Here is an 11654-nt window from a genome sequence, read left to right on the forward strand (position 1 = left end):
CTAATATTAAATGTTAAATTAGCCTAAATTTGTCCTTCGGCTGTTCTCTCCCACTCCTCTTCCCCCATTCCATTCTACAAAAACCAGAATTTCCAAACTACAGTTAGAAGTCTAGGTGAACTCCTTCACTGTAAGTTTGATGGTATAGTAATTCCACTTTGAGAAATTTTAAGAGTGGAGAAGTTCAAGTATCCACTTAATAGTTGGCTGTTTCTACACAGAACTTTTTAGAAAGGAAGTTCTCATTGTAACATGCTTTTAGGCATCAGTATAGGAAGGACAAATTTTTAATATTTTTCAGTTAGTTAATCTGAGAAATTGGCGAGTTTTAACAAAAATTCTCTGTGACGAAATGCAAGTTAACCCATTCCATACCAGCATGAAAGGCAGGTGTAGTTCTTTCACTACTTGGACCCAAAAGTTTAACATGGCTGGCAGGAAACCATCCTTTCTGTCTCTTTTTGCCTCTGGCCTGTAAAATTAGCAAAAGGAGTATGAAAGATGAGATTACAACCAGTTACTTAGACATAAACTAAAAATGAAAAAAACCCCTGTGTAGTAAAGAATTTAACCTTGCTCAGAAAGGTCTGTTTTTTGTCTTTGGCTTCTGGGAGGTCAACTCTAAACCTCTGGAATGTCATGACTGAAGAGTGTGGGGGCCGTGACCATGCCAGACAGTCTAACAGAGTGATTTAGGGTGGGTGCTCTGGGTCATGCAGTATGAACTCAACCTCTGGAGAGACTGCAGATTGAGTTCAGCCATACAGGCAGCCAATCATGTCTACATGATAGAACTCCCATAAAACTCTGGACACGGAGGCTCACGCAAGCTCCTTTGCTTGGCAGTACTCTCTATGGGTTTTGTTGCCAGGAGAATTTAATGCTGTTCATGACTCCACTGGGAGAGGACAACTGGAAGCTCTGTGCTTAGAACCCTCCTGATCCTGCCCCACACATCTATTCCCTTGGCTAATTTTAATCTAACTTCTTTTGCTGTAATAAACTGTAACCATGAGGATAATACAGTAGTCCCCCTTAATCCAGTTTCTCTTTCCACAGTTTCAGTTATCCACAGTCAACTGCAGTCTGAAAATATTAAGTAAAAAATTCCAGAAATAAACAATTCATAAGTTTTGAGTTGCGTGCTGTTCTGAGTAACATGATGAAATCTCACGCCGTCCCTTTCTGTCACACCCAGGATGTGAATCATCCCTTTGTCCAGTGTATCCACGCTGTACACACTACCTGTCAGTCAGCAGCCGCCTAGGTTATCATATCTACTGTCATGGCATCACAGTGTGTGTGTTCAAGTAACCCTTCTTTACTTCATAATGGCCCCAAAGCACAAGAATAGTGATGCAGGCAATTGGGATACACTAAAGAGAAGCTAGAAAGTGCTTCCTTTAAGTGAAAAGGTAAGTACCACACAATAAAATATTTTGACAGACGCCACATTCACTTAACTTTTACTACAGTATACTGCTGTACTTTTTCTATTTTACTATTAGTTTTTGTTAATCTCTTACTAAGCCTAATTTATAAATTAAACACAATATAGGTATATATGTATAGGAACAAACATGGTTTATATAGGGTTCAGTACCATCTGCAGTTTCAGGCATCCACTGGGGGATCTTAGAACATATCCCTCTCAGATAAGGGGGAACTAACGTAGCTTTCAGTGAGTCCTGTGAGAGCTCTATTGAACTTGAGAGTGGTCTGGGGACCTCCAAACTTACAACTGGTGTCAGAAGTAAAGGTGGTCTTGGGGACCCCTGAATTTTGCATTGGCCTTCCAGGTCAGTATCAAACAACTGGAAGACTCAATAAGCATCTCAAAGTATGGCTGAAAACACTACCTGTAGAAGTCTATTTGGAGATCTTTCAGGCTTAGAGTTATCTGCATATTTCACACAAATATTTACAAACTAAAAGGATTTTTCTAGAGTTCTTCTAATAAGTTCAAGTCAGCACTTTAAATGGCACAGCCCATAGTAAACACCTCTTGGGGCTTTGTTAATCAACTAGGAGATCACAAATAAAATTTGTGGACAGTCATGTTACCCACTTAGTTGGGTCAACCTTCAAATAAACCAGAAGGTGAAATTTCAGGGGGCTATTCAAGAAGATATTGAATTCTGAACACCCCCTGTTCTTTAGGAATTGTAAGACTAATTTGCAAGAGTGAAGTTATATCATTCCTCATTACAATTATGTATCAATCTTACATAAAAATATAGCTATTGTACCTATCATCATTTTTTAACCCTAAAATGCTCTTTAGATAAGGAAGTTTTAGTAGAGAGACAAAAACTTCTCTGTATCAAAACATTTGCAATAACTGCCTCTGTTAACATTGTAGGCACAAAACCAGGCTCATTTATGTCTGCAATTCCTTTCCTTGCACTGTTTCAAAAACAAAAGATCATGAGGGGATAGTCCAATGGGTGGTATTTCCTCAGGACACAGCCTGGACCATGTTTTTTTTCCTAGGCAAAGATGATGCTATGCTTTCCTTTAAGAAGGTGACCAGTGGTTTATTAGAACAGGTAAACAATTATGTATTTAGAAAAAATTATTATTCATATTGGTACTTATAACTTCAACTCAACTGTGCTAAAAATGAACAGCAAAAAGACTAGAAACATTACACACTAAAATGTTAATATAGATTACCTCTAAGTGGCACGATTATGGGTGATCTGAAATTTTTATTAGTTTTATTTTTAATGAGCATGCAATACACTTTTATAATAAAATTGATAGATTTAAAGATTATTACCTGTAACTCCCCTTGCCACCACCCACTTGTATTTTTCTTTAAAATTAATATTAACTGCCCTGGTGCGAGGCTAAGCTGTTCAGAACCAGAAGCTGCGTACGCTGAAGTTACTTGAGCAATCTCTGAAAAGAACAAACACAGAAGAAACTTGAGTTCAGGACTCTGAGGCACTTGAGTAATTTTCTCACCTCATAATTATACATACCAGGTTTCTTGTTTGATGTTCCAGATTTGATAGCACTCCCAAAACTCTGTAAGGAAAAAATACACTATTTTATCATTTTCCAAAAATACAGATGTAAAAGTACAAAGGATATTAGAAATTAAAGATGCTTAATTCCCAGGATTCTTGTTCCTTTAAATGAAGAGCAAAATCACAATTAACCTTGTATTAACCAAAAAAGTTAAGACTCCAACACTCGTGGGGAGATCTGGTCTGCAAACACAGCACAACAGAGACAAGTAACTGACTCAACAGGAACAGCTCATTTCTGAATTTCTCCTGAATATTAAATGAGACTATCCAGGCCAAATACAGCCTGTTTACCAGTGGGGTTAGTACCACATACAGCCTATGTGCCCTGGACATGTTAAGGCATATATGAGTTTTGCTCCTGCTGCACAGGAGACAATGCTTTTATAGTTTTAATTTTTTCGCTATGTTCCCCCTGAAACTGACCTAAGAACAAAATATCCTTACTCCAGCAACTATGATCTGTTTGACTTAACACAGTAAGCTGGGCCAACCACATTTCTTCTTTTTAGGAATATGAATAAGAAGTGGGAAGAGTTTAAATTTTTTTTCTGTCAGTGGATGCAGCTGTAGTAACTCAGCTGAAGCAGAGTTGACGACAGTGGAGAGCTATTTGTTGAGCACTTACTATGTAACAGGCACTGTTCTAAGAATGTTACATATATTAACTTAGAGAATTTTCATAATAACACTATTATACAATTATGATTATCCCCATTTTACAAAAAAGAAAACAGGCACAGAAAGGTGAAGCAACTTCTCTAAGGTCACATAGCCTACAAGTGGTAGAGCCAGAAGTCAACCCAGGTAGTTTCAATAGTTCCCAGCATGGGGTCTGTGGATCCCTGGGGGGCAGTCTTTGGGCCCCTTTTCAGGGATCTGGGAGATAAAAACTATTTTCACAGTATACTAAGACATTCTTTGCCTCTTTCTCTGTGTTGACATTGACACCAGTGGGTGAAATTGCTGATGCTTTAGAAGGAATCATGGCAGTGGTGCCAAGTGTACTAGCAGTCGCAGCATTCTTCACAGCCATGTGCTCAGAGTAAAACAAACAAAGCCAGTTTCACTTAAGAATGTCCTTGATCTAGCGGTAAAAAATTTATTAACTCTTAATCCTCAAGTACACATCTTTTAAAAATTCCATGTGACTAAATCAAGTGTGCCTAAAGCATTTCTGCTGCAAACTGAAGTAGGAGGGGTGTCTCAAGGACAAGCACATATGTGATTAAATTGTGAGTTAAACTAGGTTTTTCATGGAACAACATTTTTATTTGAAAAAACAACTGAATGACAAATTATTCAGATGTGGGATTTAGTAGGCCTTATCTAAAAAATGAGTAAGCCTGTTACTCCATGAAAAGCAGCTGATAGGATTTTTTGCCAATGATAAAATTCAAGCTTTCAAGGGAAAACTAAAATTTTGGAAAACATGTATTTACTACCATGAGCTTGACATTTTCAAAGTACTTAAAGACCTTTCTATAAGATCAGTGGTGATGTTAACAAATGTGATTTTTTAAAATGTATTATATAATAAAATGTGCCAATACAGGGACTATTTGTATGACTCAGTGATTCAATATTTCCTAAAGGACCAATGAATTATGTTACTACACCATGCCTGGGCAAAAGACCCAGTTAATGAGCAACTCAGACTGGTGAATTTTAATGTAACGATAAAAAATGTTCACTGATAAGGCTTCAGATTCCATGTTGCAACAAACCTTTAACAACTGAATACTTGCCAAGTTTTGGTGTAGTAATATCAAGGAATATATCTACAGTTATCTGAAAATGTTATTAATATATTTTTCTGTTTTCTCCAATACATGTGAGGCTGAATTTTCTTCCAACCAAAAGAGTATATCACAACAGACAATCTAGATACAGATGTGAGAATCTAGCTGTCTTCAACTAAGCCAGACATTAAAGAGGTTTTCAAAAGCATAAAACAATGTCACTCTTTTCACTAAAATTTTAAAAAACATATCTAGTTGTTTATATTACCATGCAATGAGTTTAATTTTGCTATTTTAAAATAAATTTAAAATATCTTTAAAAATTTGTTTTAATTTCTAATATGGAAAATATCACTGGCTATAACAAATAAATAAATAAATAAATAAATAAATAAATAAATAAATAAATAAATAAATATTTTAAAAAACCCTCTTTAGAGTTTCCAGTAATTTTTAAGAATGTAAAAAGTTCCTGAAACCAAAAAGTTTAAGAACTGCTACAGTATACATACTACTGGTGGGATAAAAAGAAGCAGAAACTCAATACAGGCTGAGTCACATTAATGTCAGAGCCTTAAAGTAAAGACTCACAGACTCCTTCGAGGTGGTTCCTTGTGAGCCTGCCTGAATCTGTAACCCTTTCCGAACTTCAGTTACCACAAGGCACAACCCTACCTATGGCTCTTATTCTTAGGACTTCATCATATCCTGTCTCCTTTATCTTTCTTTTCTTTTCAACTGATTTTAGAGAGGGAGGAAGGGGGAACAGCGTGAAACATCGATATGAGAGAGATACATCAATCAATTGACTCCCATACACGCCCTGACTAGGGATGGAACCCACAACCTAGGTATATGCCCTGACCAGGAAATCAAACCCATGACTTTCAGGGCACAAGACAACACTCCAACCAACCAAGCCACACTGGCCAGGGCTCCCTTATCTTTCTAACAGGATCCCTATAATAAACTTTATTTTACTGGAGCTACCGTAAATGGTTTCCTTGAAACCAAAGCAGCCTGACCAAAACCATATTCATGAGCCTCTGTTTTCAGTATGAACCTTATAAACAAAATAGAATGATTCTGTTTCTATATCAAAATAACTCTACCTCATGATCTTTTGGTTTGACATAATTTGATGGAAAAATTCCAGTTCTGTCTCCAATACTTCCTGTCCACCATTCTCCATCTTTCTGAGTCACCAATATTTCTTCACCTTCTGAGAATGTCAAATCTCCAGGTTCTACACTTGCATATGAATAAAGTGCAATATACTCTGTAGGAAACAAAGCAAAAAGGAAATAATTTTGGTTGCAAAATTGCAGAAGTGAAAAAAATGTTAATTTCTAAGATTCTGAATAAGTTCACTGCAAAAGATCTTTTTACTTCAGGAAATTTAATATAAAGAGATGTTAAGATAGAAAAAAGAATGAAGTAGTAATTTAGTAATTTCTTAGAAAAAGATTATTTGATTTCACATAAAGTGGGATTTCTTTTTTTCATTTGTATCATCATTATTACATCACAGAGAATAACCCCAAAACTACAGGCAGACATCAGTATCTCTACTTTACAGTCAAACTATGACAAGACTTTTTAAACCTCTTATACAAAATATATTTTAATCTGTTAAATTGTTTTCTCTTTAATTCTTTTATTTACATGGTTATTGAAATGCCCAATAATCAGCTGACATCAGTATTAGAGGGCAAATTCCATCACAAGGACCCAGCTCCTAGCCCAGTGTGTGGCATGGAGTAGATGCTCAATAAATATTTGATATTGAATGGCCTTGGGTGAAATGTCTACGTTTTAATATTGGCTTTGGTTTTGGTTCCTATGATTGCTACTTTAGTAGAAGCAGTCAACGACCAGGTTTTAGAGATCTTCCTTTCTTTTGAGTTTTAATTTGTTAACATGGAATTTGATCTGTATATCAGAAACTGGAGATGACCAGAAACACCATTTGAGCCTATTTATTTTCACATTCCTAGTATTACTCAACTTAGCTGATTTAACAAAGGAAAAATGATTACAAGGTTTAGGTCTGCTGCAACAAGCAAACTCCTTTCCAAAATGCTCCTTACTACCTTCCTAGGCTTATTTCACAACACTCATTCCATAGTCAACTTGGGGTTCCAGACTTGCTGGTGACCTGAAGATCCCTAACCTTTCACAACGATGCCTTGGCTCATGCCATTCCCTCCATGCACAAGAGCTTCCTCTTCCCTTGTCACTACACAAGGCCCTACTTGTTGTTTAATAGGATTCGACACTGCCACCTCTGTGGATTCACAGGGCTTTTCCCCAAAACTGCGCTTTGCCCCATTACAGAATTTATTCCACCTGTACACCTATGTTCCCCATTTTTCTGTGAGCTTGGAAGCTTCTGTTTTATTGATCGTTGTATATTTCAGGCTATAGCATAGAATCTCTAATTATAGTAGATACTGAACAAATTGTTTAATTTACCATTAAACTGATTTTCTTGAGCAATATAAACATAAAATGTACTTCAACTATTCAACTAATTTTACAATGGACATTTACAATTCATTTATAAACCTACAGAGTGGGGCAAAAGTAGGTTTACAATTGTTTGCATGGAAAATAATACAATAATTAATAAATAATACAAAAATAAACCATTTCGTGTAATCACAACTGTAAACCTACTTTTGCCCCACCTTGTGTGCATCTATTAATGAAAAAAATGTCTGCAAAGATGGTAGACAATCTTTCATTTTTCAACACATTAACAAGATCAAAATAATTTATTAGTCAAATAACCCTAAAGGCTATAAATATTTTTCTTTGTAATATTTATGATAAAATGTATTTTGATTTCAAATCTTACTTAATGATTTATATGGTACACTAATTAAAATGCAATTTGTAAGTAACTAAATGTGCTAAAATTTCCTTACGTCCTAAACATCTATAATCTGGATATATAATAGCAAGGAAACCAAAACCTTTTTGTTATCTCATTGCAATACTTATTTACGATCTTATTTATAGAGGCAGTGTCTGGTGAAATTTTATAGCACTGATTTCCTAAAAGTGCCAAGTATATTCAGTTTTGTTTTCTATATCCTCAATATTCATGTGAAATTGGCAAGGGGCAGGTTTTCTGAACCTCACTTCAACACTGAACACTCGGAAGTATGGAGAATGACAACTGTAGGAAATCAGATAATTAGTAGCTAATCTGACTCCCATCTGATTTATAAACTGTCAAAAGCTCACCTTCTCCAACTGTATAGGCTGCAGAGGTAGGTTTCTTGTTTATAGCTGCATACAAAGCTTCTGGTCTGCCACATAAACATACAAAAAAAAGACATAAACAACCAAAAAACAAGAAAGGTATTTGATGAATATAGCAAGTGTTAGCAGCACATTCTTTTAGGGCTTTCTAAAATTAATCTAAATATTGTTTCAGTACAAAGGCTACAAATATCCTCACACAAAATCCTAGTGGATTAAGAACTGCATAATATCAAACTTCTAAAATTTTCAATATGTTAAAGTTATTTCAATATGATTTATCAACAGTTTTTCAAATGTGCAATTACTGCTTTTCTAAAGGAACTTAAAAGACAAAAGTGCATTGGCAAATGGAGCAGTTTTTTGGTAAAGAACATATGGGGCATGGCTTAGTTAAGAGGGGAAAAACAAGGGTAATATACAAATTTTATTATTTGTTTAGAGCACACTACATTACAATACATACATACATATATTACTAAACAACACCAGACAATAAAAACATTAATAGCACTAAATTTCCAATTTAACCCAGGAAACTGTTCTCAAAAACCTAGAAACTGTTGAGTTCAAGAACTAGACATCTGTAGAATGCACCAGGGCTCCCCAGGCCCCGTGAGTAAATGATATAATGAGGCAGTTTTCAGGGAAAACAGAGTGGAACCTTAATACAGCTCATGGCAACAACTGAATGGACTGCCTTATTTAGTGCTGAATTCTCCACTACGGTAGGTTTTCATGTTAAATCTCTTAGAAAAGGTTAGTAAAAGTCAGAAGAAATGCCCTTTACAAAGAATTTAAACTTAAGTCTTTGTACTTAAGTTTTCTTCTCCGTAAAATTTTATTGAATTTAAATAAGCTAATTCCTATAAAGGGCCAACATATACACATGTAATTGTTGCTACTATTATCATTACATACTTCTAAATCTAAAATTCCATGCCAGTCTGAAAAGTAAATTTCTGCATTTGAACTAAAAATTGATACACAGAATTTCAGCACTGAAAAAGTTTTTAAAGGTTATTTAGTATGCTCTTTTCATTCAATCAATTAGAAAACTAAAGATCAAGTAGGATATCTCATAAAGCCTGGAAAAAATAGCAGAATCAGAACTCAAGCCTCTTGATATCCAAAAACCAGTCCCTTTTATCTTAATCTTCACCTGAGGATATGTGTTTTTTATTGAGAGAGAAAGGGGCAGTGAGAGAGCCAGAGGAAGGGGGAGGGAAAGGGAGGGAGAGAGAGAGAGAGAGAGAAAGAGAAACATGATGTGAGAGAAACATCAATCGGTTGCCTTTCGCATGCATCCCAACTGGGGATTGAACCTGTTACCTGGGTGTGCATCCTGACAGGTAATCAAACCTGTGACCCTTCGGTGCATGGGACGATGCTCACCCAACTGAGATACCTGGCCAGGGCAGACCAGTCCCTTTTTTAAAAATCAGGTTGTTTTTCTATTTAGGTCAGCTTCCACATAAAACACATGAGATAGCTCACCAAAGATGTACTACTTATTTCTCTGTATTAAAGATGTTTGATGACCTGACTCCCCTACAGACTGGGAACTAAAGGCCAGATACCTTATCTAGCTTCTGCTTTTGGTTCATCTGAAAGTTCATTCACTCGATTGTTCATTCATTTGCTCCTCTCCCTACTCACTGAGCTGATAGGAATGAGCAGCTCCTATGCATTCCATTATACTAGTCAGTGCTCCTTTTGTATTTAAATATTAAAAATGATTCAAAAAAAAAAAAAAAGGATTACACTAGTCATGAAAAAACTAAAAAAACAAATATTTTAAAAGAAAGATGTGGACTCCACCCTCCTGGAACTTATGATCTAATAAGGGAAATGGGTAAGAAAGTAAATAACGACAACATAGTGTGCTATGAGTAGTAAGAGGTGATCTTCCAGGAACTCTGGAGGCCCAGAGATGGAATGCCTCACTCTGGCAAAGGGGAGGCCCTCAGATAATATATTATTTAAGTATTGACAATTTAAAGTAAAAAACAAGAGAAAAGCATCAAAGGAAATGAAAAGTAACCTTGCTAAGTGACCTGAGAGTACAAGATAGCAACAGATCTAAAATTTTTAGCACTTAGAAAACTTTAGGAATCTGAAATAACTGGAATAAACGATATTCTGAAATTGGTACAAATACATGGATACCTTTTTTCACTCTAGGAACGACCTTCCTGGTACTCACACTCAAGCATGAATTTCCTGCCTTACTGCACAGCCATTCATTCTCTGGCTGACTCATCAGTGAAAACACAAGCATCCACACCTCGTGCGGACACACAGAAATGCTTACTCTTCCCGCCTGACTTCGCTCCCAGGGATGATTCTGACATATGACTTAGGAAACCATCCTCTTCCTCCATGCACCTCCCCAAACCACCAATTCTCTTGCTGCTCCAAGACAGTGATAACATCATGTTTTGAGAAGTTCAAGTGGTTATCTTTCTTTGCAGTCCAGGAACAAAGGGCCTGTGCTTTTAGGTTTTCTACAACCTGTCCCTGTGAATACAAAACCACGACGTTAAAACAGAACAAAAAATAACCACCATGATTTGTTTCCTAGTGTATAACATATTTCCTGTTCAAACAGCAGATCAGTTGGGTGGGGTGGTGACTTATGACCAATGGTAACTTAAGATAACCTTACTCTACTGACTTAAAATGTGTATGACAGACAACCATCTGAGTAGCCTTCTGTTAAGTTAAAGAATGAACTCCTACCATTCAAGGAAATGCCCTTGAAGGTGTGATATGGAAGGTGAGCACTGGCTACTCTGTATGTCACAGAGCAAACGAAATGAAAGAGTTACTGCAAGCCTGTCTCCTCATGGCCAATGTCTCTTCATCATCACAGTGTATTCAGCTGACTCCACAGAATGCAGATGTGGTTGTGCTCAACCTTCCTCCACTTTACTGCTTTCTGTCTCTTCCTCATATTCTTTTTTAAAAAAATTTACTTAAATATATCTTTATTGATTTCAGAGAGAGGAAGGGAGAGGGAGAGAGAGAGAGATAAAAACATCAATGAGAGAGTCACTGATCAGCTGCCTCCTGCATGCTCCCCACCGGGGATCAAGCTCGAAATCCAGGCATGTGCCCTGGCCGGGAATCGAACTGTGATCTCCTGGATCCTGGGTTGATGCTCAACCACTGAGCAACGCCAGCCGGGCTTTCCTTAATATTCTTATTCACTCTTCCCTCTTTCTTCTCTCAGAGGGGGAGTGGCTTTGTTTGGTGGACAAGGCTGCTCTTTACCTCTGCTCTAATCTTCTGTTATGCCCTCCCATTTTCTAAAAACATTGTGTAACATTGTGAAGCCCCTCTCCAGAATCTTCCCTCTCTACTTTTCTACTTACTACTTCTTCCAAATTTCTTAAAGAAAGAACAGTCTTAAACTTGCTTCCCGATTTCACCCCTCAATCCATTCTAATTTAGGTTCTGCAGCCATTATACCATTGAACCTCTTCTTGACAAGGTGACTGATAACAGCAAAGCTGAAAGCTTCTTCCAAACTTTATTTTCTCTGATCTCCAAACAGTGCTGACATAACTAAAACCCTTAGAGTTCCTGAAACTCACTCTCTGGT

The 11654-nt window shown here is 36.6% G+C and overlaps 1 protein-coding gene across 3 annotated transcripts in view; it reads right to left on the reverse strand.

Annotated features, from left to right (window-relative positions):
- The window catches only part of ITSN2 (intersectin 2), a 94417-nt gene that overhangs the window by 29879 nt on the left and 52884 nt on the right, over window positions 1–11654 (reverse strand). For all 3 annotated transcript variants that reach the window (XM_087823399.1, XM_087823396.1, XM_087823398.1), the window contains 6 exons: window positions 10362–10567; window positions 8030–8094; window positions 5890–6056; window positions 2988–3033; window positions 2783–2904; window positions 376–472 (listed from right to left, as the gene is read on the reverse strand). In XM_087823399.1, the coding sequence (XP_087679525.1) occupies window positions 376–472; window positions 2783–2904; window positions 2988–3033; window positions 5890–6056; window positions 8030–8094; window positions 10362–10567 (703 nt within the window). The remainder of the gene's footprint in view (window positions 1–375; window positions 473–2782; window positions 2905–2987; window positions 3034–5889; window positions 6057–8029; window positions 8095–10361; window positions 10568–11654) is intronic.

This window comes from Miniopterus natalensis, chromosome 13 (genome assembly GCF_054644295.1).
Source record: "Miniopterus natalensis isolate mMinNat1 chromosome 13, mMinNat1.hap1, whole genome shotgun sequence".
Lineage (NCBI taxonomy): Eukaryota > Metazoa > Chordata > Mammalia > Chiroptera > Miniopteridae > Miniopterus > Miniopterus natalensis.